Below are 27940 nucleotides of genomic sequence, written 5' to 3'. Positions count from 1 at the left end.
AGACAGTGAATGCTCTCTCTGAAGGTCATTATTTATTTGTTTGCAAGTCTTTATGAACAGCAGCATAATGGTTCTTTACTTTTCTTATTTGGTTTTAATAATTGTTATTATTTTGGCATGATCCAGGTGAATCATGAGTGGTTACTGGAGGGGATGAAAAAGAGAGAAATGATGTAGGTGGCGGTGCAACTTATGTCTAGTGCAACTTTTATCTAATCTCTTCAAATCGGATACACTAATAGATATCTCAAAGGCCAATATGAGTTCTTGCAGTAAAATGCAAGAATTTGCTTGCTGTGTTTTTAGTGAAGAAGAAAACAAAATAAGTGCAGATAGAGAGTACGTAATCCAGCCCAAGCTTAACCTCTTCTAAGAGAATAAAAATGAGCAATATTTGTATTACAGAATGAGATGGGATAAACTGTTAATATATTATATAAATAATTTTTATGTAGCAATGATATAAGAGAATCTGAACTGTAAGGGAGGGCTTATGCATCCTTTGGAAATACTACAGCGGTCTTAATCTGTTAGCTTTTATTTCTCCCTCGCTCATCTGTGGTATAATGTAATATAATCAGAGGGACTTCAGAGTATTCACTAATCAAACTAAAGTTCTTTCAGGTTGTGTTTCTCTCACTGTTCTGAAGAACACTGCATCTAGAGATAGCTTTTACCTTGTGCTGACTTAGTAACATCAAGGGTTAAATTATTCTGTTTGTTTCATTTGTCAGCTATTTCATGATGTTCCCTTTTATAGTGAAAGAAGTTTCATCTTAAAAGAAATTTCATTATATAAAATATACAATAAGTAAAAGGAGTTTTAATTCCTGAAAAAATCATATAATAGAATATTCTTTTTCTCCTGCTTCTGTGATGTCATTGGTCTTGTCTGGTGACATTGCTGTTTGCCATAACAGAATGTGAAACAAAAATAAATAAATAAATAAAGGTGTGAATGTTATAATTAAGCAGAAAGAAAATCTGGGATGGAGTGAGAAGGGTAGCTGGAGAAGCAGAAGCATGAAGCAGTAAGAAAATGCACTTAATATGAAAACATTCTTGAAGTTTAATAAAGCTTCCTGGAAGATTGGCACGTTGCATGTGACCAGTCAAACAGGAAAACCTATTTCAGGTTTTTTATTGAGATGTTCTACTTACTGACCATTAGGACTAATAGGTTAAATTATTTTCTTCCTATTATCATGATTAAATTGTCCCATCCTATTAGTATTCTAACAAATCGGTCAGCTACTACTTTGATGCATCATCATTATATGAACTTATTACTGAAAATGTCTCAGAAGCACTATGGTGATAAAAACTTCAAACAGATGAGTCATTTGCCTTCTCATACACAAGGAGAACTTACTCTTTTGTGTTCCGTGACGTTTTTCACATTTACCTTCCTGTTTTTAAATGAGAGTTGGGAGAATTGTTTTGTTAGTTTTCCTCAAAATCGTATTTTGAAGTGAGAGTAAATATATAAACAATGCTTCTTCTAAGAGTTTTTTTTTCGGAGGAATAGCAAAAGGCTAAAAACTGCCCCTATATGTTAGTATAAATCTTGTTGAAGAACTTGGTCTGCTTTGGTTTGATCAGTTTTCGATTTCCGTGGTGACACTGAAATTCCTTGGTACTGCTGCTACCATCACCTATTAGTAAGGTAGCCTCGCACTTGTTAGAGGGCCTTTCTGAGAATCATAAAGCTGGGTCTCTTTTATAACCCGAAATACTACATCCCAAGTACCTGCCTCAGGTTGAATGCATTTTGAGAAAACTTCAGCCAAAGTGGTTTAATTGATTCTCGGGAGGAAAAAAAATGAGCTATAATCTTCCAACAACTATTTCATAAAATCTTTCAGCGTACTTTGGCAGTAGTTAGTCTTTATGTGGAACATAGGCTTTTTTACAATACCTATGAAAACCCGTCTACATTTAACCAAGTGAAAGCCATTAAAATGTGAATGTGCAAGTGTTCAATGGAGATTGTTAATATAATGAAGTCCACAGAGATTCAATACTAGAGAATATTCGAGAGTCTGTTGGCTGCTGGTGCCACCCAGTCAGTGTGTGTCGACCACCAGAGCAAAGGAGCTTGTTCTTCCTAGCCTGGGGCTCTCCCTGGTGATAACGGGTTCACCCAGCTGGTGCTGCTCCTGCCTGCTTTGGCAAGGGTGCTGTGGGGCAGGAACTCTCTCCACATGCTTGTTCAGTGTTTCTGCCCTATGATACCCAATTAGTGTGAGGGAGAAAACTGTTCAAGTTAAATAAAAAGGGGAACCAGGCTTAAGGAGCATGCTAGTGAGAGAAATGGGACTTTTATCCTGTCAAGAAGGGGGTAGGAGGAAGGGGAAATGCTATAATCAGCTAGAGATGGGTAGAGGACTTCTTGGGTCAGCTACCTGCCTAGGATAATGGGAACAAGATGAACTGTGAGAGGGTGTTAATAAAAAGGAAAGAATTGAAATGAGCTGCCTGAAGAGTCCTTAGAGAGAGAGCTAAGAAATGAGGGTGCAGGACAGGAAAGTGTAGTTTCAAGGAGACAACTGGGATTGGGAATGATTTCAGGGAAGATGAAAGAAAGCTGTGTGGGAGGAAGTGAACTGATTTGTGAATGGGTGAACAAAGAATGAGACAAAAGAGGGTGAGGTAGAGAAAAGCACAAAGGAAGAGCCAGGAAGAAAAAGGGAACTCCAAAGTTTAGGGGTGTAGAAGGGCAGGAGAGTGCATGTAAGACTGGGGTGGGACCTGGAAAGAGATATAGGGGTCCTGAATCCTACAGGCTGGCTGCAGCAGGGAGAAACTGTGAAATCCACTCGTAAATTTATGTCCTATTTCTGCTTAGTGCCATAACACATAATGCAGATACAGCCAGCATCTTACAGGCTGAGAAATGGGAAATATTAGATGCAAGAAAGCCACAAGTGTTCATAAGTGCTCAATTTAACTTTTCAGCTATACTTTTGGTGTTCCACGTATGCCTTGTGTATTAGACTTGATTCACCTTGGGTTTGTGTTTTTATTTTTTAAACACATTAATACTCAGGCTTGGCTAGTGTCTTAAGACAGTTGATACTGTGCAGTTTACCTAAAGCAAAATTACTCAAACTGGCTGAAGTTTTGCAATTCTAAATTGATGTTGTAGAATTTAAGACCACTGTTCTAGTTGATGAGCCCCACCACTTCTACTTCCCTGGAGACTGGGTGATGTGGCTTTCATTCCCAATTTTGAACAAGGATCGAGTTTGCACATCAGTTACAGTGATGACAACTGTGCATCGCCCAGAAGAGCAAAGTGCCAGGTGCCATGATGATTTACTCTGGCTCTGAATTCACAGCAGTGCTTTGCTGCAGAGAAGAGGGGTGTGTTGTGCATCTCAGCAGGTGGCAATGCCATGGTTGGGCTGGTCTCTCTGAAGTCTCCCCAGAGCAACCCTGTGCTGAGCAGATGTAGCAGCTGGGGTCAGTTACAGCCTGCTGGGTTTGGATTTATGGGTAACAGAACAGTGTGGGTTATCTCAGGAGCTCTGACTTTGGCTCAGGAACTGCTCATGCGTTCTTGGGGACAGTGTAAGTGTCAGGTATGAAGTCATTCTGGAAAGACCTTTCTGTTATGTTACATATTATAGATAAAGCAGGTTTTAGAGCAATAAAACAGTTTGTGGTAGGTGAAGCTTCCTCTAGTACTTAACCATCTTCCCCATGTTACAATATAGTCCAGTATTTCCTGTTTCTTTTCAGATACTCATTTTGTCCTGGTCTATTTTACAAACCATTTCTAGCCTGTCTCTGGGCTGACTTCATAGTTTTAGTGAGATTGTTTCTGTAATGGTCCAATTGGTTTCCTAATTGTTTTCACAAAGGTACCTTACCATCAGTCATTGTTTTCTTCCCTGCTTTTCCTTTCCAGTGTGTTTTGTTTTGCTGCATCTAGATAATGAAGAAAATTATTTCTTGATAGTGTATGTAGTAGCAGTAGCACTAGGGTAGTCATATGTTATTTTGGATACAAAGGAGCTTTATATTAAGGCTTTCAGAGCAGCTCCTTTTGCAAAAATTGTCTCATAAGGCAAATGCATAATTACCTGTTCCGTTCACTTTTTCTTCCCCACACGCTGTTACTATTTTGTTTTGGTTTTTATTTTAAATAGTCTTTTAGCTTTTCTGATACATATTGTGTTTGTGATAAGTAAACAATGGCTGATGACATAGTAAAATATTACCATGGTATAATGAGTCAATTTTGTCTTAGCGTAGACTATTTTTTGCCAAGATGCCATGAATCATTAAATTTGAATGTGAACTGATTGTCAGCTGAGAAACTGCTGATGGTAATTACAAGAGTAACTTGGTTGATCACAAGAAGCATGCAGGGGAGGAAAAATCATAATGCTTAGTTGTCCAAAAACAGCTTAATTTTGATGAACAGAAGCCTTATCTGGCCCGAGTTCTTTAATTAAAATTATTAAATTATCTTCCATACAATAAGTAGTTCTCAATAAACAAGCATGTTTATATCCTATATACTAATGAGTTGGATTTCACAGAAAGCATTTTTGAGGCTACTATAGTTGGTAACTCAGAAAAACTCCCTTTCTAGGTGCACAACGCTTTCCAAGTAATTCAGAAAAATGTCACATACAGGGACAAAAGAGTTGTCCCTGGTACATGTTGTACAGGAACAGCAGTGATAAACTTACTGAAACATTAGGTGTTATACTTGCATCTGACTTTCTTGCTTTGAAATGTTTTTTTGGGGGGGGGGGGGGGGGAATTACCCTACATCTTTTTTGCATGACTTGTATAGTTCACTCAGAAGATGCATATGATCAAAAAAAAGCCAACACTTTAATATTTGACAGTCAGAGCTTGTCTGTTGTTTTAGTGGCTTGTAGCTTGAAGTAATTTGGTGGTACTTGGTATTTGATGAGCATCTTGGCCTCCTGTCAGGTTAAAAGTAACAGTGTATGCTGTCACACGAAGTGATGGACCTGCCTCTTCATGTGCTGGGATCAGTGTGCTGAGCCACACACACAAAAAAGACAACAAAAATCAAACCAGATACCTGGCTGATTTGCTTCCTTGGTTAACTCATTGGTATACAGATATATATAGTGTAAGGAACAGGTAGAATGGTTTGTTGACAGCAAGAGCACCTGTTTTCTGAGTAAAGTGACCATGTACTGTTTAAAGGCAAACTGTACTTCTCTGCTCCTTGCAGTACCCTTCTAGTGGTAGAACATATTGAGCTACTTCTTACAGGAGAACATGGAGGCTCACAATGGTTGTTTCAGATAGTTTTATACTGATGGATTTAACTTCCAAAAATGTGTATAGGATTTGGAAGACTTAGATATTTTGTTCAACTTCAACATTCATTAATATCAGGTCACTGTGATCATCCATGTCCCAGAGTGATGATGCCATATGCAGTTCAAGGTGATAAGATATAAATATCTTAAATATGGATTAAGAGCAAAATCTGTTTCGTAGAATTCTTGCTCTCAAATATCAATCCAATGCAGACATGCTTACAGCACATAAAAGGGTTCATATTAGTGCTATACCTTCATTATACAAGTTTACGTTTCTCTTAATTGCTATATTAGCCAAGATACTAAGTTTGAATTGGACAGCAGATATTTAAATAAAGCTATCATTGTTTACATACCTGTTTTAATATGAATGTGTCCTTTTTAGGAAGGAACAAAGTGTGAAGTTTCCAGAAGACTTCTCAGTTAACCTTCCTAATCTTCTTAAATTTATTTTACATTACTCAAGTCTTTCTTCATCAGCACCCCGTTCCAAAGAATGCTTACATAAAGAAACAGTTTTACAGCAGGGACACATCTCACACTTAGAGAAAGAAATTCAGAAGTTAAGATCAGAAATCAGTGCTCTGCATCAAGCCCATGACCACCTTGAGGCACAGCTTTCTGAAGCAAGAAGAAAAGAACACCGACTACAGCAGCAAAAACACATACTGGAAAAGCAGCACAAGACTCTGCAGCTCCACAGCGAGCAGTTACAAGCCACGTTTGATCAGAAGAATCGAGAATTACTAGAAATGGCTGAAAAGCTTCAAGAATTGGCTGATGCATCAGAAAACCTCCTTAAGGAGAATACTTTACTAAGAATCCTGGTAGCATCAAGGGAAGGAAAGCTACAGAGCAAAGATGAAAGTAACGAAGCCCTTCAGCCAGAGCAAAAGCTTTCTGACGACAATGTATTGGTTTCAACAGCTACTGCCACATCAGAGGAAAAAAGGGTTGATAATATCAATACTGTAGAAACAGAGCACAGTAGTAAAAACAGGACAGAATGATTTCTTTCACAAAGAAAGATGATACAGTATTGGGTAGGTATTTATGCAAATTTTATTGAAATTCATTGTAAATAAAGACTTCTTCCCCCACATGATCTAGAAAAAGAAAAATCAAATGAAATATTTTTGTATACTTGAACAACTTATTAGCTACTAGTATGGAAAACTTTCTGCACTTTACTATTGCACTAACTCGCAAACACCTATCTGATAAAGATGCTGATGTTCAGGGGCAGCCGTGTAAAGCATCTGACTAAGGACCAGTTATTTTTCACCAGCTTTCTCTAGCAGCTGCTAGAAGGAAAAAAATTAGACCATTGATTTATACTTTTCCTTTAATTCCTGAAAATTGCCCTTTACACTGCATTGTTTGCAGAATTAAAATGGAGATACTTTATCTGTATAATCAGTAAACTTGAATGGACAAAGTCATCTTGCTGTAGCTACTCTATTCAAGAACTTCAGCACTTTATATCACTTTTGTACACCAATCATCTGTCTTGAAACCTGCAAGAGCAGAACTGTGTGAACTGTTATCTAGTGAAACAAAACTACAAAAAAATCTTACTGATTTAACCCTTTTTCTCCTTGCTTTTTAGGATTTCTAGAATACAGCAGTCTTAAGTATATGGGTCTGGCTATACATGTTAAGTCTCCTGACACTAGTATATTAAGCATGTGCCAGGGCAAGAACTGCCCTCTAGTATAGCCTATAGTATACTCTAGTGGTAATTCCATTCTAGCGGTAATTCCAGGAGCTTTTCACTACTGTCAGTATTAGTTTTTGCTTCAAATTTGAGCCTTCAATTAAGAAATTAGAAGCCAAATGCAGCACTAAAAATGCAAGACAACATCTTATTCTAGAAGAAAGGGGTATGACCTTACTGAGTAGGCCATTGTTGTCTTATATCCAGTTACACAATTCTCAAGTAAGCTCGCAAGGCACGTGTTAACTGAGTTATGCCATACATACAGGGGCAGGAACCAAACGTGACTTCCGAGGGAGCTGGAATTTGGATTTCATTATTTGTAGCATATTTCCAGAAACAGGTCTTCAGAGTAAACTTTTTTTGTCCTAGGCAATTAAGTGTTTAGAACCCAGATTAGGCACAAGGAAACTACGTATAAAGTCAGAGAGTTTAGGGGCTAGAGTTAAGTAAACCAGGCTTCAAAGCATGTGTGCCTACCCAACAGTTTGAGAGTAGGCAAGCTGGCCTTGGTGGCTTAGTGCTGTCCCTTCTCTCCAAGTATTTAACACATCTTTTTACCGTTTCCATAGCACAGTTTCCTCCACAGAGCAGGAAGTGAAAGAGACATCCCATCCTTACATGAAAGTGCTTCCCAGCTAGTAGTATGAAGACTCCCCCAAACTGAAAAGCAGTCCTGCTTCCCTGTATCAACATTAGTTTGTGTAGGATTGATACTTTTATCTTGTAGTAGTAGAGCTAAGCCACAAGAGTTATCTACAAGATACGTGAATTGAATTCTATAGTTGATCACTTGTGTCTTTTTAGTCTAAAGCCTTTTCACAACAGAGTCCTAACGTTTTGTTTACATATATCTGAATTGCTAAGTACACAAACAGGGCTTCTAGGAAAAAAAGTCAGGTGAGTTACATTTATAAGTAAGTTTTAATAAGTAACCGCTTCTGCAGTTTCAGCATGCAGACTGAAGAGAAAACCCTGCTCTACTGCCACTTCAAACTCCTGGAAACCTTCTGGACCATCCCTGAGGGTTCAGTATCCATCATCAGTTCCCAGTTCCATCAAAATGGCAGTTTCCTTGCAGTAGCTACATGGTTGGAGAGCTCAGTTCTAGCAGCCAAAAGCTTAGCCTATGCCTAGCTGCAACTGAAGGAAACCATTTCCTTTCTTGTAGCTCCTGTGTTTCTTCCCTCAACATGTTACTGTCAGGTATACCTGCTTTTCAAAAGAGGTATTCTACCTTCTTTTCAACGTATTCTGTACCAGTCTGGTGAACTGCTGGAGTTCTGGTTCTATGGCTGTGTACTCAGAAGTTAATAGCAGAAGCAAGTTTTAACTGCAGATCTGGTTTTGAAGGTCTGGATTCCACCTACAGTTATAGGTCAGGAGTCCTCTTGTGTTACATACAATTGCACCACACTATTCTCATGTGCTGTGGAGCACAAAGCAAAAAGCTTCTGGCAGCCTATTTACAGTTCACAGTTGTAAAGTAGTTCACATTACAGTAGTAGCTCCATCAAAATAGGCTCAGCTAAACATTCAAGTAACAAAAAGACGCTATCAGTCTCTTCACTCAAAGATATTCAGGGTGTCCATTGCCGGCAATGGACTTTAGGCCAGGTGAGTCAGCTCCTGTCACAGAAGAAGTAGGATACACAATTGACGCAAAGAGCAACTTCACAGTGCATGCAGTTGCAATGAAAGCTTATTTAAGCCTCATCAGGGTGTTTTCTGATGAGTAGTGTGCACATGACTAAGTTCTTCACAGTATAGAGATTCTTCTGCTGGTTACACATAAGCACAGACCATGTACAGGCATTGCTCCAAGTTAGCTATGTACTTCTGTGCCATTTGGTGTTAGCTTCGCTTTTCTCTCTACGCAAGGTCCTTTAGCAGAATACTGCACAAGAAGAAAGGGCTCTTTGGTTTCTCCTTCACCCACGATGCTTTCCTCATCTTCAGACTGGCTGATCCTCTGTAGACGCAAGTAACACCAACAGCCCAGTATCAAGGCACCGAGAGCTGCGATAGCAATCAAAATAACAATGACAGTCACCACTCCCGTGGTGGGACTGTGATCCATAATAGACATGGTCAGTATTTTGGATTGTCAGACTTCTTGAGGAAGATTCTGCTGTCCTCACTGTATCTTCAAATTCCTGCTGTGGAAAAAAAAATAGATAATGCACTTGTTCAGCTTCATCATATTCAGCAATATTACATTTATGGTTGGTGTCCTCTCTGTGATGGCACATGACCCTCCTGCATTCAGTGCCTCAAGCTTCTCCTGCACATACACTTATTTTAAGACGTTTCTTTACAACTTGCCTTTGAATATGCAAATGTCTACACTGACCTGAAGCAAACAAGAGCTAAACTTGGGTTCAACTTGACCTGCTTTCAGGATGCCCATGAGTAAGAATTTTTTTCTAAGAGGAGATGAGAAAAGATACTGAGGCATCTTAGGATCAGGTGGTTCTGAGGCAGAACAGTCCATATCAAGTTTTAATCATAACTCAAGTTAACCAAGTTTTTGCAAACATTGAAGTCACTTGGCAGAGTTCAGCAAACTCACAGCTCGTATCAAGGATATACCTAGATTTACATAGCAAATTATATATATTTTTTGCCAGTAATGGAAGCTATGCAGTTTAGCATGAAGAGATTTGAGACTATTTAATACAAATACTAGATCAAGTGCAGAACAGCAGTGCCTGCATTCATCTGATGTGCAGGCACTGACTGGTGTTGGATTAACTAGTTTCTTCTGGCCGCAATAAGTGCCAGTCTGCTGAGGGCCACATACCCATACAAATGCTGAACAGACTCTTCCTCACCATCCCTGCTGCACCCAGCTGCAGCGTCGGCTCCTTCATGCAAGCCCCCTCACAGGTCAGTCTCACCCAGCCTTAGGTCAGAACCTACAGGCTGTGGGCAGTGCCTTGGATTCTCACCACAACAGAGTCAAGGCAATTACATCACACCTTCACCAACAGCACTTAAGCCAGAGATGGTTTATCCCCTAACCTCTCATGGAATGGCAGACCCACGCACGCCACCACACAGCCATTTCATCCACAGAAGAGAAATCCAGTATGAGCATTATTAGGGCCCAGTGACTTAGAACTAACTTGCACACACTGGTTGTGTTTCCAGCCCTGTAAACTACTGCAGCCAGTAGCCTGTAGCATACCTGACAGAAAGCAGCAAGTCCAGCAGACCCAATTTTCCCCAATTAAAAAAGCACCACCCACACCCAACCATACCACATACCAGCAGCAGCAGAACTATGCCCACTGCAGCCAGACAAGGTACATAATTTTTGTCATGATCATCTTGGTTTTGCAATGCTATAAACTGTGCTTAATCAACACCAGGAGAACAGCTGGGGGTGAGTCAGGGTGGCTTTCATGAGTTTGTTTTCCTCAGGGCATGTCTGAACTGCAGCACCATTTGATCTAGCCACACCAGCACAGTATCAGCACAAATGATTTAGTCTGCTTCTCACGCAGGCACATGAAGCCCTGTCCCACAGCTCACAGGGCTGCTAGCAGCAGCGACAGCATACTGAGCACTGTTTGGTGTGGCACATACCTTTACATCAGAAGTAAACAGTTACTGGTACCTAGAAAATAGCTTTTAACACTAAGAAGTCCAAGAGCTAGATGTTAGGTCCGGATAACAGACAACCCACACCTATGCAGACTAAGACATTTCTCCATCCCCCTCTGTGACACAGCTGCAAACTGCAGTGGTCCCAGTTCACCATGGATGAAGACGTGGGCATAGTAGTTTGTGAAACTGCGCTTGAGTCTCCCTCAAGTAGGAACCTGAGCTCTTCTGTAACAGGGAAGACCTCTGTCTTGTGACGAGGCTCTCTCTCCCTTACCAGGTTATACACTGGGCTCTTGCTATTCCCGTTTCTTTTGGGATCCCCAGGAGCACAGCTGGCCCACAAGGCCTACTGCCCAGGAAGGTTCTTCTGAACCAAGTACACGCAGTAGCAGCTCAGAGGAGTTCTGAGAGGTAAGCATTTATTGGTGTTCTTGGGTTAAAAAAAAAATCTTTCTATTCTTGGACATGTCTGTTTAACACCACAGCTATTGCTTCATAGCACTGTTACTGCTTGAGGTTGTGAGGCAGTTTAACCCCTACTTCCACCTTCTGGACAAGCCTTGCTGTTTCAGATCAGTCCTCTCCAGCTGTCCTGTTCCTCAGCAGGCACTGGGAAGGACCTTGCAGGCCCACACACAGGTGCTGGCAACTCCTGCACAGCTGCTGCTTCCAGCAAGTGAGGTGCTACAGCAGCTGACAGCCAGGAGCATAAGTAGGGAGCTTCAAGGTGCAGAGCTGGCCAGAAAGAACATGCTGATTACTGCAGGTATGACAGCTTTGTTTTGTTATCCCCTGCTCTAACAAGTCAACTCTGCTTAGTCATGACAGCTCCTTGAATAAATTCACATGGAATCTTAAACAGAAGGACAGGTTTTAAAACTGGGAGATTATCGTTTCTTGTAGAGAAGCCCTGTCCCTAACTCAGACCCTTAGACTAGAAGGAGGAGCCTAACAAACATCCTTCGTTGCACCTAGCATGGGGTTGATCATTTGTATTTAGTATCACCACCTAACCAGACAAGACAACCCAGATGTTAACAGTAGCAGACAGACAGAACAAACTTGCAGGACTCGTCTCTGAGGCAGGATGTTGTAAGTGAACGCTCACTCTGTTCACACTAGAAAGTTAATTCTAACTGGCTTAGGCTCTCCTGTGTGTCAAGTGATTTTGTTTTGATGTGGCAACATAGAAGGTGTTGGAGACGGAGAACTAGGACCTACAGGATGCATTACACTGATTTACCCTTATTAAACAATCTACAGTCCAATCTTGAGTGTACATGAAAACTTACAGGCCCCTCAAAGATCTTGACCAGATGGACAGGTCTTTTTTATTATTATTTTTTTTTAAGTTGAGACTGCTTTTATATTTGATCAAAGAGACTCAGAGTGCCTGAATTCTTAAACTCTGGAACAAAGAAGGGCACAACTTCCTCCAGATGTACTACCCAGCAAGTTTCATTTTATAGGCACAGAAGTAAGTCCGATCTCACGTTCATGCTGTCAGGATTATCAGGTTGCATCAAGAACCCTTTCTAGCTTCTATTCAGAAAGCTCCTGATGTCTTTGCACCATACTATAGTTAATACTAAGAGCTACAGGAGAAAACAAGCCTAGATGTCTTCAGAAAGATGACTGCATGGACATTCACCCTCTAGCAAAAGGACAACCAGATAAAATTCAAGGTCATTTTCTCAAAGCACTTCAACTCCCACTTCTTAGTGAGAAAGCATAGCAGTCGTTCTTTCTGCAGGCATATCCTCTCCTTTCCACTCAGGAAGCCTGGAGCCAGCACCCTGTGTGTCAGATATTAAGCAACTGTACAGCTTTATAACAGCACAAACAGCTCGTTAATGGTGCATGGTAGTAACTGGGATGGCAGCAGTATTATTTTATCAGCTTCTGATAATTCTGTTTCAAACAAAGGCAGTGCTCTGGCACTGGCTAATGTTGTTAATTCATGCTGAAATTGTTCTCGCTTTAGGTCAGTGCCTAGAGCTAGAGCTCTCCTGCAGCCTTAATTCTGCCCTCAGCGTGGTACATGTGCACACTGCAACCACACTGGTAAGAACCACCAGGGAGACCTTTGGGTTGGGTTGTTTTCAAGATGCAGAACTCAAGAACTCACAGCTCGCCACCAGCAATTGACTGAAATCAAAATTAAGCTGTCTTCAGAGTCCACTTCTCACCTGGAGAAATACTGCATTCTGTTGATCCCCTTAAACTGATCCTAAAGCAGATTACAATGAGCTTTAAGACTCACTTCTCAAAGCATACCTGAGCTAAAGAGGCCTATAAGTATACCAGGAGCAGCACTGACATCATCCACCACTTTTACTGTAAGATATTAAAAGCTGTAAATTCCTGATCTTCAAAGGAATTGCTAGCAACATCTGTATGTATTTGGTGGCACTTCTAGAGCTACATCCATCCCTTCCCGTCCTACTTGCCATCAAAGGACACATCTAAGCACATTTACTCATTAGCAAGATTGGTCAGATTCCCTGGTGGGAACTGCAAATAGCCTATCTCAGTTCCTACAGCAGTCAAGCAGTGAAAACATCAGGTATAAGCCATTTTTCTAGAAGTAACAGCTTTTTTTTTTTTTTTGCAGCTAATGCCAGCTTCCACTCACAACTCCATTTGTGAAGTTTTATTATCCAATCCAAAAGCTGGAAGTAAAGGACAAACAGAAAACCAATTTAAATTGCAGAAGGCTGCTGGAGGATAGATTCTATGAGGCTGGCAGTAGTTTCTAAACAAAGTTTTTCATGATTACAAGCATTCTGCTGCTGCTAAGTTAGCTGTGGTTAATACCAGCAGGCATGCACATGAAGAGAAATACTGCTATGGTAACAGCCAAAGCTATAGGAAGAGGCTTCAAAAGGCAATCTAGTGGAGTTCACCCAAACAGAACACTCAAAATCCTCAAGCAACAAAGTTTAAGGTGCAATTGTTAAGCGTTTTTAAAAAGATACTTCAGGCAAAATACCACAAAGAATAATTCAAGTTAAATGAGGTAGGAGAAAAGATATGAGACTAAAACTACCACCATGACTTTAGCTTAGAAATAGATACATAATAACTACTGCGTAGTTAAAAAGCCTCCATGTTAAAATCTTTGCAGGAAAGTAACAGCAGCTTGCACTAGATGCTACTAACTGAAAAATGCTTCCTCTTGTATGTACAAGTAAGATTACTTTTAAGGAATGCTGCATGCTCATCACAAGAGCATCCTCGTTTTCAGTGGAACAAGGAGGGAAAAAGCCTCAGGGGAGATCTGAAACATAATTCTGGCGTTGGCACACAAGTGCGCCCAGCACTCACATTACGCAGCCTCAGAAAGCTGGAGGCCTTCACAGTACGGAAGCAGTCAGCCTTTACTACTGCCAGAGAAACTGTGGGACCACTGTTATTCTCAATCAACTCTAGTTTAATACCCTCTCTTTCTGATAAAGCCAAATTGCACTGCACAAAGCGAGGCTTGGCTGGAGGCTGTTTTAAAAGCAAGGAGCTGTTCAGTGGAAACCTTCAGTACAAGTCTCCTGCCACAACCCTTGTTCCACTTGTGATGAGGAACAAAAGAGCAGGGAAGCCTTAAAAAAGGCTTTTCTGTAGCGAATTCATTATGGACAGGCTTTACTGTCCAGGACAGTTTTCCAACAACTTAGCAGTCAAGCAACAGTTAGAAACACTAGACCTAGCATCACTGCCTGGAACAGCAGTTAAGTCTCCACATGAGGTGTAACAGTACCTTACACTTAATCAAGAATCACTTTCAGAGCTTTTACACCAAGTTAAACTACACTGCAGTTAGTATTTTACACGAGACAGCAAGGTGAAGAGAGGGCAGAGCAGGCCAGTGAGTTTCCTGGATGCAGCCACACAATTTCAAAAGTACGCAGATGCTCTCAGCAGCATGGCAAGGGGAATGGCTTTATGCTGTAACAGCCTGTCAGGCAAGAGATCCAGTTTATGGAGAACTAGCAGCAGGTTTCTACTGTTAAGATCACGCCTGCTTCCAAGGCACTTGCCTGGCAAAGCTTCTGTCACACTCCGGACTTGTTTGTCAGTCACAGCCACGCACAGCTCTGATGATGGGCCTGTTCAGACAAGATAACAGGGTCGCTTCTGACAGGTGGTTATCAGAAATAAAGTGCTATGTATACCCTGTCTCATAGCATAATTCCCAATATATTACAAAACTTGCTGAAGTGGCAACATTAAGTTTGCTGATGAAACCCCTTTTTAACTTACACAATTGAATGAGTGTTCAGGATATATGTATTTTAATGGCTTCGTCCAACAGCAGCTAGCTTATTCCTGTTTATTACTGATAACCAAGCAGTTTTGCTCGATTATACTCTGCTCACAGACTGCAAGTAACACCAAACCCTGTCACGTACCAGCACCAAGTAGCTCAATAGCTCGGGCTCTTAGTCCTGCACTCCGGGTTTCCATCTCAGCTCACGGGAAAAGCGAAGGTGAGGCTGCCCTGCGCCTGGCCTGGCCGCCTTCATCCCCCTGGAGGGAGGAGCTGCACAGCTCCCTGCACGTCCCAGATCCCTTGGGCTCCTTTCCCAGAGGGATGTCCCCGCTCCTGGCAGCCCGGCCAGACGGAGGGGACACCCCCCGCTCCCCTACCCGAGGTGAGGACGGCACCGGGCGCTCCCACCCCTGACGCCCACCCACGGGCCGCATCCTCCCCACGGCAGGCAGCGCAGGGGGCCGCGGAGAGCACAGCCGGCCCTGCCGGCGGCTCCGGGGCCCGGCCCCGCAGCTCCGGCCCACGGCAGCGCGCAGCCAAAGCGTCCCGGAGCCGGGGGCTCGGCGCGGCCGCCCCCCCCCGGTCTCCTCTCACACACAAAGAGCGGCCCTGGGGGACCGCGGCGCCCCCCACCCACCCACCCACACACACGGAGCCCTTCCCTCAGCGGCGGCGCCGCCCGGCCTCGCCCGCCCGCTTTGTGTCGAGACCGAGCCCCCAGCCACCAGCCCCTCACCTTCGCTCCGATCCGGCCCCGCCGCAGCCTACGGCGCTCCCACCGACGCCACCTCGGGCGCGACGGCCGCTTCCCCGCCCGCGCCGCCTTATAGCGGGGCCGAGCGGCGCCGCGCCGCGGCCAATGGGCGCCTCGGCGGGCAGGGTCGGGGCCCGGCCCTTCCCTCTGCTCCTCTGCTCTCTTCTCCTCCTCTCGTTTCTCCTCCCCAGCAGCAGCGGCGGCCCCGCCGCCCCTTACAGAGCCGTCCGGGTAGGGCTGGTGGTGCCCGAGGAGGAGAAGGAGGAGGAGAAGGAGGAAGAAGAAGAAGAAGGCGGCTGAGGCGAGGGGCGCTGAGGGAGGAGGTGCCCCCTGCCCTCAGGCAGCTGCGGGGATGCGCTGGGGATTTGGCCGGTTCTGGCTCTCTGCAGCCTCCCCCTGGTTGTTACTGGGCTCAGGCCTGGGGTGAGTGCTGGCAGAGCCCGTCCCGGATTGCTCGAGAGAGCTATGTGGCAAAAAGAGCTGTAAGGGTGAAGGACTTGACAGGAATTTGGGTGCAGAAGTTACCGTGCTCTCCTGTGAACACCTATTGTACAATATAGGGCTGCTGGCCCCTATCGTGCACAACTTTATAGGGTGTAGGAGTGCCTCATGGTAATGCGCCGTGGGCCTGTGACAATTCACATAAACTTTAAATAAGGTTTCCTTTTAATGGTTGTAACAGCATCGGGTTCTGTTGTGTTTGTGCATCAGCTGCCAATCAAGAGATGATAAAGGGCCCCTAAACACATCTTTAAAGGTTCAAAATCTTTTTAAAAAGCCAAAGACTGAGCACCAACACCAGGCTCCATGCACCGTTAGGAGCTGCGGCCCTGGCACAGCAATGCTGGACATGACAGGAACTCATCTTTGTGTCGGTGAGCTGATGCAGAGGTAGCCAGTGGGGCCAGTAATTTAAAACGATGTTTAAATCACATTTAAGTGTTTGAATGTCTGCATATGCCTGTTTTACATAACCAAGAACGCAGGCTGGCTGTAATGGATTAGTGTCCTGATGCACTTCAGTGAGAAGGTCATGCACTTTTGTACAAAGAACATGAATGCAATTACGAGAGCTGACTGGTAAAAGTCATCCACTCATAGCGCAGCCTTAAGAGAAGTCCAGCAATCTCTTTTAGCATAATTTAGAAACTTTTTGTCTTTGAGAAACTTTTAATAGCAATTTTGTAACCCATACTTGGCACATTGCACAGAGAACAAAGCAGGTTGGTTCACATTGGTTTCTTATCTTTGCAAACTGGCTGCTTGACAAGCACAGGCTGAGAGCATGGGAAGTTCACAGTCTGCTGTGGAGAAAGTACAGGGCTGCTAATCCTTCACAACTGCTTAAAACCTTCTCTTGCTTTGCCGCCTTTACCTGTCTCCAGTTAATGCTCAAGGCTTTTTAAATCTTATGCAGACATATTTAACAATTTTCTGAATTTCACAGCATCATTTAAAGTGTACCCTCCTGCTCTGATGCTTTTATATCACAGCACTTGACATTACATGTGTAATTAACTTCACAGGGAATTATGTGCAGAAGTATTTTGGGGTCAGCTGTAGTCATTATCACAGTCATCCCAGTCTCTGCTGGAGCTACTCCGACCCCTAGCATAGTTTCCAGCAATGTTGATTTTAAGCTTTACTAATTATAGAGGTTCTTTGGTTTCTCTTCAGGGACTAACTATACCACTGTCAGAGAAGTTCATGATCAGATTAAGTTTTGACTGTGATTTGTTTTGTTAGAGTGATAATTTCCATTGTTGCAAATTCACCTCAAGCTCTCCCTGTCTTTCAGCAGCTTTTCAGACAGTTCATGTGGCCACTGAAGTGTACCACGCTTTGGAGCTTTCTGTGTCTTTCCATTAACTATGGATTTTGAATGGTTACTGCCAATAGTTGTTCCTTTAATTAAGGGCATTTGTTGTGTTACTTCTGAAATGGTAGCTAGTAAAATAAAACTCTTGCTTCCTCCGTTCCCACTTGGAAAGACAACAGACATGCTTTCCTGGATCTATATCTGTTCAATTTTCTTTTGTTTTGTGGCACTCTTTGCTGCAAAATCTGTTCAGTAATCATCTTTGCAGCCAAGAAAATATATCAGGAAAACAGATTATTCCACAGAGAATATTTATTTATGTATGTTTTATCTGATCCTTAGAAGTAGCTGTTTTGCAAGTCTATTAAGGGATTGCTAGAGGACAAAATGCTGCCCTCTCTGGTTAAGTAGGCACAAGTAACAGCTCACACCTTTACTTGCAGGCCCACTGGAGAGCACGGACATCACAGAGAAAAGGAGACTGAGCTGAATCCCTCCAGCAGCTTGGCAGGTAAGTTTTCTCTTTCCTGATTTCATTTGAAGGAAGGAAATTTTTAATCCAGCTTTGAAGCTGAAGAGGAATGAAAGTACACGAAGATTCTGTCCGTGTCAAAGCTGAATTTTCAACAGTTTTATAAAGCTCACACACTAAAGCCAGACTTGTTTCCTCTACAAGGGCAGGCTGTATGTACCACAGAAGCTTGCAGATCTTCTGTGGAAGCCTACCAGCTTCCCATATCCTCGTGCTTAAGAAAGCATCTCATGGCTTTTACGCTCAGTCACGGATGAACCTGAGATCTCCACAGTTCCTACTGTTGGCTGAAAGTTTGAGGTTGTTTTTAACCAGTCTGCTGTTTGATGCACAACCTATTGGCTGATGTCTTTAATATCAGAAAGTTGTCTGTTCCTGTTTGCTGTACCTTGACCACTACACTTGGGACATTTTTTTGAGTCTGTGAAACTAAAGCTATTTACTGAGATGGTGTCATCACAGCTTTAGTGTGTTAGGTAGGAAGTAGATAAACTCAGAGGCCAAAGACTGAGTAATCGTCCATAATGAAGGAAACTGGCAGTTTTGTAGGAAAGAAAAGGATAATGAGATTATCAGACAGGTTGCGCTAATAGCACCATTTTAAGTTCCCATTACGTTCAGAGAAAGGGGTGTGTTTGCTCTTTAGTGATGGGAAAACAAAGGCAATTTATATTCCTGAGAACACAGGGATGAGCTTGTCTGTTGTTTTATTTTAAAGTAATCAGCGTAGTCATTACAAAGGAAGATCACTGTTATCCTGTGCTGTTCTGAATACCCACTTGTGATTATATGTGTATATTCCCATGTCCACGGTGTATCTTACTGTCATTTTGCTGTGACTCACAAAGTGTAAAAGCACATTTAAGATTAGCATATATCTGAGTAGTAGAATCAATTTGTTTCAGCATTAATTCCACCTTCAGGAATACCCACCTCATCTATTTAAAGAAAACCCATAAAAGATGGTTCCTGTGTGACAGCAGTATGACAATGGTGGATTCTCTTATTCTATTTAGTGTTGTAAGTGGTACTTCATGATGATAGGCTGTGAATCTAGGCCAGGAAAAAAGGATTGTTTAAAACCCATTTGAGCATAAGCTTAGCTGCAGGCTTTAGAAGGCTGAAGCCCTTTTTTGTCATAGAACCTAAGTTGGGACAGGGAGTGTTTCTGCTTACGTGCCTTGTCTTCTGACCTGAAAGAGCAGCTCTTGTATGTAATTACTCAAATGATAATTGTAAAGGTGAAAACTGCTGTACATTTTGTTGACACAGAAGAGTCTCATTGTTTTGCTGCAACATGGCTATCTCCAGTTCTACTGCCTCAAAATACGCAAAATGAGAAACTTCTAGGCTTTTGCTGTCTTGAAACAGCTCAGTCCCATGTTTTGGAGGCTGGTTTTGTATGTTAAGGATAAACAAAGTACAAGGGTATTTCCTTTCTGCAGCAGTTATTTATAAACATTTATGCCAGAGATATGAAGCCTACTGAGAGAAAGTATCTGTTGATAGTGCTGCCATCTCAGACTCACCCTGTGTATACAGGCAGTTTCCTGTCCTTCCAGGTTATGACTTTGATTCAAAAAAGTTATTTTAAACGTGACATCATTTAGGTTTTAGTGGAATCAAATATTGCTTTGTGATTAGGCTGCGAGGGTTGTCTGTATTAGATAGGAGAGCTAACAGTTTCCTAGCTGAAAGATTTGGCAGTGTGAACTTCACTTTGCAGGAACAGTGTTTGCTTGGCACTACAGGTAACTGTGTTATGCTGAAAATCTGATTTTTCAGTATACATTTGGAAAGCAGATTTGTGAGTGGGGGAGTTGTTCAGCATTTCCTTCAGTTTAACTTGACCACAAAGACATATGCAACAAAGCTATTGCCTGTTCCATGACTTGAGGGAGAGCCAAAAAGTTTTTCCATTCTTTTCCTGACCAGTGGAAAAAGACCACATATTTTATGTTCCTGCGTGCAGCAGACTTTTCCCCTTCCTGATGAGCCTAGCACCCTCCTAGTTCCTTCTGTCATCAGTAGTGTGGCCCAGAATACACTTCTACTTTGGCAAAGCAATCTTTTTTTTTCTTTTTTTTTTTTTTTTTTGTAGGACAAACAGTCTGCAATCAGCTCCTCGCTTGTTTCTTAGTGTGAAAATGAAGGACTGCAAAAATGGGTGTGATTAGATCAGTAAGAGCTCAGCCTCTTTCATAGCCTGCAGATACTCCTGATGAGCAGGGACCAAAATAAGCTGACCACTACGTGTGTGTTGTTTTTTTTTCATTTAGTATGAAGACATATTTTCTGATGAACTGAGTGCTTCAGCTACTTTCTAGAAAAGCTGACTGTATAAACTACTATAGAATAGTATGGAAATATATAAGTGAAAAGACATTGCTCATGTTTACTAGATGAAATTAACATCATGGTGGATTATAAGGACTGTAAAATCAGTAAATGTGACCCCCACCCCATACCCAAATCAAAATACATTTTTTTCTGGTTTGGCTTCTTAGTCATTTGGGCCTAACTTTAATCTATTAATTCCTTTCTGTTTAAAATTTGCAAAGGCTTCCAGAACTTTTTTAATTCCTCCTTTTCTCTATGAAGATTTCCTAGGGAATCTTCTTGAAGAACTTCCTTGTTGTGTTCTTCCCACCCCCACCCTTTCCAGAAGACAAGAAAAAAGTATTCATCTGTTCAAATAATTACAGTATTAACTCAACCAAAATGGTTTGGCTGGCTGTAAATCTCTTCCATTTTCATTCTCTCTGCTTCGTTTTCATTTATTGATTTTTTTCTAATGTTACACCTCTTGCAGTTCTCCAGGCCACCAGAGACTGTCCTAGGAAAAAAATTGTAATACCAGAATGTTTTATACAAAAACCACAAAGAAAATTACCTGTATTAAAAAAACAACCCTAAGCTGCAGTTACATTTTTCCTCTTTTTAATTTACGCATTATAAAGAAGGCTACAAGTTTCCCTTTCCATGAAAAAGAAAAGAAACAACAAATACATATTCATAAGTGAGTCCAGAAGAGGGGGGGCAGCACAGGGTCTCAGGCTGAGCAGTTTATCAACAAAGCCATTTGTCCCTCAGAGTCCAAGGCCTCTAGACAGTGGCCCTCTTAATTTTACTGTGCATCCCTTTCTTTTACCACCTGGAAGGTATTAAAACACCAAGTTGTAAAAGAGTCCTGGTGTATACGTATGAGTCTTGTTAATAAGAGTCCAGAATTGATCCTTAGCCAATTCTGCAGGTACAGAAAGGCAAATGCCCTGTCCTGCAGACTTGAACTGAAGCTCCTCTCTCTCAAGTTTACCACTGTAAGCGCGTTCGAACAAATATACAAAAAGTTTTTTTAAATGTCTGCCAGGTTTGTAGCCCTCTCCTTGTTTATTGTTTGCCTTACTCAGGCTGTATTTCTTGCGGGTCTTTGAGACATATTTTAATTTTGAATGTGTTGGCTGGGGAAACCCAAAAGAAAATCTGTTTAGATTTCTAATTTGCACATTTAAAGTTTTTTGTTTGTTTGTTTGTTTGTTTGTTTTAAATTTTCAGCATTCAGAGTAGAATAAAGTATTTGGCCTGTATGCTTCATTTTGTACTAGAGCTATGTTGAGGTAGAGCTAGAAATTCACAGATTAGAGTGATATTGCTTAGTAACTTCTTGACACTCTTATTGGATTTTATCACCATAGTTCTGCTTTTTACAGCCAGTGCTTCCTGAAACAGAATAAGTCCACTAATGCAAATCATAGTATGCACCAGTATGTTGCATTTATTGTGACAGATTACCCTGCAGTGGAACATCTCTCCATGTGAAGCTCAGTATGAACCTTCCCTACTGTAGCCAGGAGAAAAAGAAATCCCTTGTTGTCTCAGCATCTGTGCCAACTTGCATTATTTTGCTCTGAATTTTAGGAGCCCTCTTGAAACCGAATCACAATAAACAGTTCAAAATGGAAGTGTCATCCATTACAGAAAACACTATGCAGCAGATCCCTACAAAGAATAGAAATCTAATGAAAACATTTGCTGCTGCGCTTAATGGTTAGAACTGCCTAACGTTAGTAGAGAAACTACGGGTGATTTATAGACAAAATGGTTTTTGAGTGCTATAAACAAGGGGAGCTGGAAATGTTATGGAAATCTAAACCATATTGATAAATCTATTCAGGCAGTTCCAGCTAGTCCCTTGATGACTCTCGCCACCATTTTTTTTCCCTGCAAGTTTCCTGGTAAATTTTGCCCAGGTGTACTTGTTTACTCCTCTGAATCCAGGAAGGCAGCTCATGACCTATGAAACCCAAGACAGGAATACTGCATTGGAACAATCAGGAATTTTAACACAGACAGTATTTAACACATGATGTAGCTATTTTATCTATTAGTAGTAAAGACTATTAAATACAGTATTCTGATTATGAGTAATTGTTTTAGTTGCAATTAAGATCTTCAGATTAATTTCCTGAGTACCAGCAATTACTCACTATACTAGAAGCTGAGCTGTAAGCTGTTCTGCTGTTGGTTGTGCAGAGGCCTTCATTTTCCTTCACACTGCTGCAACTTAATCTATCAGTAATTCTCTCTTCTTTCCTTTACTTCCATTGTTCCAAGTTTCAGGTAAAGACATTTTTATCTTCTTTTTAGGATTAGGTGTACTCTCCCTCTGAAAATCTGCAGCAGGATTTAATTTGAATGGAATCTGCAGCAATTGCACTATGCTATGTCAAATCCTAAATGTCAGCATATATGACTTTCCCTGCATCACAAGTATTGTTAGTATTCTGTACCCTGGTTAGATAGGGTAGTGGAGCCTTAGGGGGTGCTGAAGGGAATTTAGCTGTGGTAAGTGCTGCAGTGGTCGCTGGGTGGAGGACCACATCCCTTAAAGGAGGCCAGAAAGCTGCAAAGCTTGCAGTGCCAATCTAGGGCAAGAGAGGTGCTCTGCTGCAGTTACCAGCACATCCTTGGGGCAAGGGGACTACAGGACAAATGAATTCATGGTTTAACCCTGCATGGTAAGTGGTACACAAGAAGTGTGTATTTGTGCTTGACTGTTTTCCAAGTCAAATTTTACATCCTCATTGCATCAGCTAGGAGGCTTATTCAAGCAGTGCCAACTCCCTCCAAAGTTCAGGGAAGGCAGAGCTTTGTGTCTGTCATCCAGGACTGCAGTCTGTGAGCAAGGAGCAGAGCAGCCTTTTCTCTAGTGACCTCGCTGTCTTCTTGAGTCAGCTTTTAGAGAATTCATTTTTTGTAATTCTTTCTTGTGATAAATACGGGCTAAGTTGTATATGCCAAAGTTCAGTATAAATTTGATTTTTATGATGTTTCTGTTTTGAATGACTCTAGTTTAGAAAATCCTTTATTGCAGCAGAATTAACACAGTGGAAAAACTGTTCCCCACAAAGCAGTTCACAGTAGCTGTCAGCATCAAACGTTTTCCAGGCACTGCGCTCGCCGCCTGGCAGCCATGCCAGGGTAACCTGGCTGCGAACCATCCATGCGTGCAGCCCTGGTGGGTGAAGGGACCGTGCTGCAGGATTACCCACCAGTCATCAGTCGTAAAGGACAACCTATCTTTCTAGCAGTACTACTTACTGTACTACGTGCCCTGCACCTTCTCCAGGATGAATGCACAAGGCTTCAAAACAACGTGGCTTTTTTTTGTCTCTCTGTGAAACAAAACCTACGCAGTATTCCTTACGGTGAGACCTCCAGTCAGCAGTTATTCCCTGAAAAGCAACTACTGTGGGAAATATTTGGACTTTTTTCTCCCACTACATTTCGAAATAACAAAACTGGAAGTGCACATTCCTTGAAACTGATATTAATAGTTGTAAGAAATCAGATCATTTTATAACACTGAAAACTCAGTTACCCTGTAAGTATGATGAAGACATTTCTCTTGTTCCTTTTTATTTCCCATTTGGCTCTTGCAACCTGTGTGAATACATGCCCTCCATTTTAGAAATCTCAGTGCCTCTTGAAGAGTTTCATCTATACTAGTTTCTATATACAAGTTTCTCTGCTATTAGTCATTGCAGCTATACTAATGGTGGGTAGTCTGGACAACCTGGACCTCTCCAGAGTTAGACACCATAGTTGCTTCCGTGCCAGCAGCTGGCCTCTGGCACAGTCTGAACGCTAGCAAAGACAACATGCTGTACCGGGGGTCGTAGGGTATGGCAAATTGAATAACACAACATACGGTGAATGGTGCTGCTGGAGAGAGCAGATATTTATGAATACAGGGCAATATCTTTAATTCCTTTAGGTTTGTGAAGGGTTGAGAACTCTGTGGTGAGAATATTAGCACCGAAAAGAGAGAGCAGGGAATCAGAAGGACAATGGGAACGCTTAAAAAGCTAAAGAGATGTAAAAGCTAAATACAGAGCTCTGGAAGACAGTGATGGTACCATCCCTGCAACCTGTGCAGATTATCCAAACATGATAGCCCCTTTCCATTTACTTGTTGTTAGGGCATCACAGCTATGGCAAGACCCTGAATGTAGCTTTAGGTAGAATTCAATGTAGCTTCAGTTAGAATATAGAATATCTGTCTATATCTATCTTATATAGAGAGATATATTCTATATAGAATATCTACCTAGTATATAGAATATCAGCTAGGAAATGATTCTGCATTTTGATGGCATTAGTTACACAGTTTTTGAACAGAAAAAGCAACACAAGTTGCAGGTATTCAGACATGAAAGGTATTGCAGTTTACATCTGTGAACAGTTACAACTGCAAACAGTTTGGATTTACTTAGCGTATAGTTTCCCATGGAGATTATTTCTTATTGGAAGTCTGCGTGGGGCTGTGACCAGTCTGATTATTTGTATCTCATATCTCCATTTGAAGTAGTATCAGGTTATTTGTCAGTGTATAGCCAGATAAGCTGCATGCCTACATATAGGGCTTACATTGTATTAATAGCCTTGAATGATATAGAGGAAAAATCTAAATTAACAGCATTGGTGGAGTTGGTATTCCAGCCTTCATGATGCAGACATGCCTGTTTGTTTTTTTTTCTTCTGTGTTTTCTTTGGTATATGACCAAGTCACATGTTTTCTGATTGTTTAACAGGACCCTAAGTTGCTAAATACAGATAAACAGCTGTAGCTGAGAGCTCCAGTGTCGTCAGATGGCTGATAGCAATGAAATGTAGGTAGTGGGTCAAAACACAAGAGAATAGGAGCATGATCTCCAGGCTAACAGGCAATAGTTCAGAGAGTTGAAAAGCTAAAAAAAAAAACCAACTGTTGAGGAAATCTGTATTACACAGTTCTTCAGCCATTCAAATGCTCTTCATGTTTATTTAAAGCAAACAAGAGCAAATACTGTTTGAAATAGAAATCAATTTATTACTTGGAGAGGTGAAGGAATCTAATGCCTTTACCTGTAGCTGGTGGCAGAGCAGACTCTGACAGCCAGTTCTGAAAAGAATCAAACTGGAAGTGACACAAAAGATTATCACAGACCCAACACAGCAGTTAGACCAGGTTTCCAGCTAACTTCAGGACAGTTGCAAAGCCTCCTGGACACAACTGGTATCTTCCATTTTACAGTGCTGGGCAGAAATGTAGACAGATTACTCCAAAGAGACCTGCTTCTTACTGCTGAGTTAATACAAAAAGCCTTGTAAATGGAAATATGACATCCAGACTGGTACCTGCACACTTCCCTAGATGTGCAAAGAATAAAAAGGTGTTTATTCTGTGAGATGAAGACTTCCTAAGTCACCAGCTTTTTCACTGTGTCTTTCAAGCTGTTTTCCTGGATAAATTAATGTAATCGAAGGCTTCTAATATGTTTCTGTAGACATCATCAACATTAGCACACGAGTCATGCTTCTGGACATCTTGTTTCTTTCAGACAGTGAACGGAAATACCTGAATAAGATGTTCATGTGCTAGTGTTCTCCACTCGGATGCATATGTACTTACTTTAGCTAGCTTGGTTTTGGTTGAAGTTCCCGTAAACTACGCGAACACAGAAAACCTCAGCTTCTTTATGCATTACTTTCCTGATACAGTTTCCTGGACCTATTTGCTTTAAAAGACCATCTATAAAAGTAAGGTTTAATATATTACCTAGGCAGATGTGCAAAGTGTATTTGGCAGTTACTTGGTTTTAAATGCTTTACCACATTATGGATAGCTGCTGCCATTGCTGGTAGATCAACACTACATTTCTATAGAACTATTCAAGGTTATCAATGCTTGTAATCGTCGATAGCCAGTCTTCTACTACCAACGTTAAACAAATTCTTGCTGAGCTCTGTTTAGAGTGAGGCAAAGTTGCTACAGACGGCAAAGCTTGGATGGCTAAGAGCTCAGCGTTTTGAAGTTCTGCCAACTCTGGGCTCAACTGGGTATGTATGACTGTATGCTGGAGAAGCTGAATACAACAGAAATGTGTGGGAGTTGTGGCTGTTCAGTGCTTCTGAAAAAGTATCCACTACTAAGAGATTTAGCTCTAGAAGCCAGGCCTATTGTAAGTTTCAGACTCCCCTGGCAACACTTGAAAATTTTGATATAAACAAATTGTCCAAGGATGCACGGGGTATCTATGCCAGATCCAGGAACAGAAGGCAAATCTCTTGATTACTGTTTTCCCGTAAGTATGCAGAATGTTATTTCTCCTGTATTATCTGAACTATAATTATGAGTCTTGCAGGCTTTAGAAGTGTGTGTGCTACTGAAATGCTGAGTTGTTGGAGAGAAACAACATAAGAACTGAGTTATTAATGGTAGCAAATTGGTGATAAAGAGGAGTTATGCTGAAAAATGTATTATAGATGTTCTTTAAAAATTATAAGAGCCTAGCTAAAGTAATCCTGCAAAGTCAGCAGACCCAAGCAAGGCCTTTGATTGAACCTTAAGACTGGAATACTGTTCTGAATGGCTGTCAGTTTGTCCTATCGTTTTGGAAACATTTGGGAAACTTAGTCTCACATTCGGAATTAGTTAGCATTTAAGGTCTTGTATTAATTCAACTAGTCTTATAAACTCTGGTACCTCCAGTGTGAGCAGTACCTAAGTAGAACAAAGGATGCAAAATAAGCTGCAGAGAGTGCTACTTGAGTCTTACGCTTCTTGGTAGAATCTGTCTGTCCCTCTCGGTTACTGTCTATTAGTACAATACACAGAAATCCACAGGTAAGACAAAGACAAGCAGCCAGGCAAGAAGAAAGCCTGCAGATGGGAAGAAGCTGGAATCACTGTCACTATGAGATTGTATAAAATGTTCTTAGACTCAGAGATGACAGGAGAAAGTTGGTATATAACTGTTTTGGACAGGAATCTGCAGCATGTAACACTTAAAGTAGTTTGTTCAAAAACTTTGATTTTTCCTTCCATTATTAGTATATATATCTATGTCCTTTACTCTGACTTTTTACTTTAGCTTCTTTTATAGAAAACTAACCATTTGCATGATCAGCGCTGTTCCAAGTACCTTCAAAAGCTGACAGGAACTAGACAACCCATCCCAGCTTTCTCTATTCCCACAGGAATCTCTTTCAGCCTGTACTGCTAACCTCAGAAACCCATGAGTCAATATGTTCTAGCCAAATGTCCCTAGAGGAGAGATTAAAATGCCAGAAGAGGAAAAAAAATAAAAAATATTGGGTTATCTCCTTACATTAAGAAAGTTAGCCTGAATGCATTTCCAAAATTTCCTTTGCAAGCAGGATGATTGGGAGAGTAGATTAAAAGTTATGAAAACTGAATTTCTTTAATAATCTTGTCTCTCCAAGGACTTGTATTTAAAGGAAGGACTATGTGTCAGAAAGCCTGAGTGTCAGGAGACCACAATTCTAAATCAAGCTGCTAAACTAAATTTTTCCTAAGATCCTCATCTTCAATCAAATGTGACCAAGTTGTTCTCAATTTCAGCATCAGGCATCGGA

At 41.5% G+C, this 27940-nt stretch overlaps 3 protein-coding genes across 7 annotated transcripts in view; 2 read left to right on the top strand and 1 right to left on the bottom strand.

The window, feature by feature from the left end:
- Positions 1–6760, top strand: part of TXNDC11 (thioredoxin domain containing 11) — a 36394-nt gene extending 29634 nt beyond the window's left edge. For both annotated transcript variants that reach the window (XM_083799836.1, XM_083799837.1), the window contains one exon: positions 5704–6760. In XM_083799836.1, coding sequence (XP_083655962.1) covers positions 5704–6328 — 625 coding nt within the window. In that variant the 3' untranslated portion in view covers positions 6329–6760. The remainder of the gene's footprint in view (positions 1–5703) is intronic.
- Positions 6358–15785, bottom strand: SNN (stannin). 4 transcript variants are annotated; one of them, XM_083799914.1, is made up of 3 exons: positions 15651–15778; positions 14682–14750; positions 6358–9194 (listed from the first exon to the last, which is right to left on the bottom strand). In XM_083799914.1, exon 3 carries the CDS (start codon positions 9122–9124, stop codon positions 8861–8863), a length of 264 nt encoding a protein of 87 aa, XP_083656040.1. In that variant the 5' UTR covers positions 9125–9194; positions 14682–14750; positions 15651–15778; the 3' UTR covers positions 6358–8860. The 4 variants fall into 4 exon arrangements, with proteins under 4 accessions (XP_083656040.1, XP_083656041.1, XP_083656039.1 ...); XM_083799915.1 differs by having other exon boundaries at positions 6358–9191; XM_083799913.1 differs by lacking the exon at positions 14682–14750 and having other exon boundaries at positions 6358–9191; positions 15651–15785.
- Positions 15786–15849: 64 nt separating this feature from the next.
- The window catches only part of LITAF (lipopolysaccharide induced TNF factor), an 85874-nt gene continuing 73783 nt past the window's right edge, over positions 15850–27940 (top strand). The window contains exons 1-2 of the mRNA XM_083799906.1: positions 15850–16091; positions 17931–17998. Coding sequence (XP_083656032.1) covers positions 16021–16091; positions 17931–17998 — 139 coding nt within the window. The 5' untranslated portion in view covers positions 15850–16020. The remainder of the gene's footprint in view (positions 16092–17930; positions 17999–27940) is intronic.

This window comes from Anser anser, assembly GCF_964211835.1.
Source record: "Anser anser genome assembly, chromosome: 15".
Lineage (NCBI taxonomy): Eukaryota > Metazoa > Chordata > Aves > Anseriformes > Anatidae > Anser > Anser anser.
Note: the sequence above shows the minus strand (reverse complement) of the source record. Positions and strands in the feature narration are given on the sequence as shown.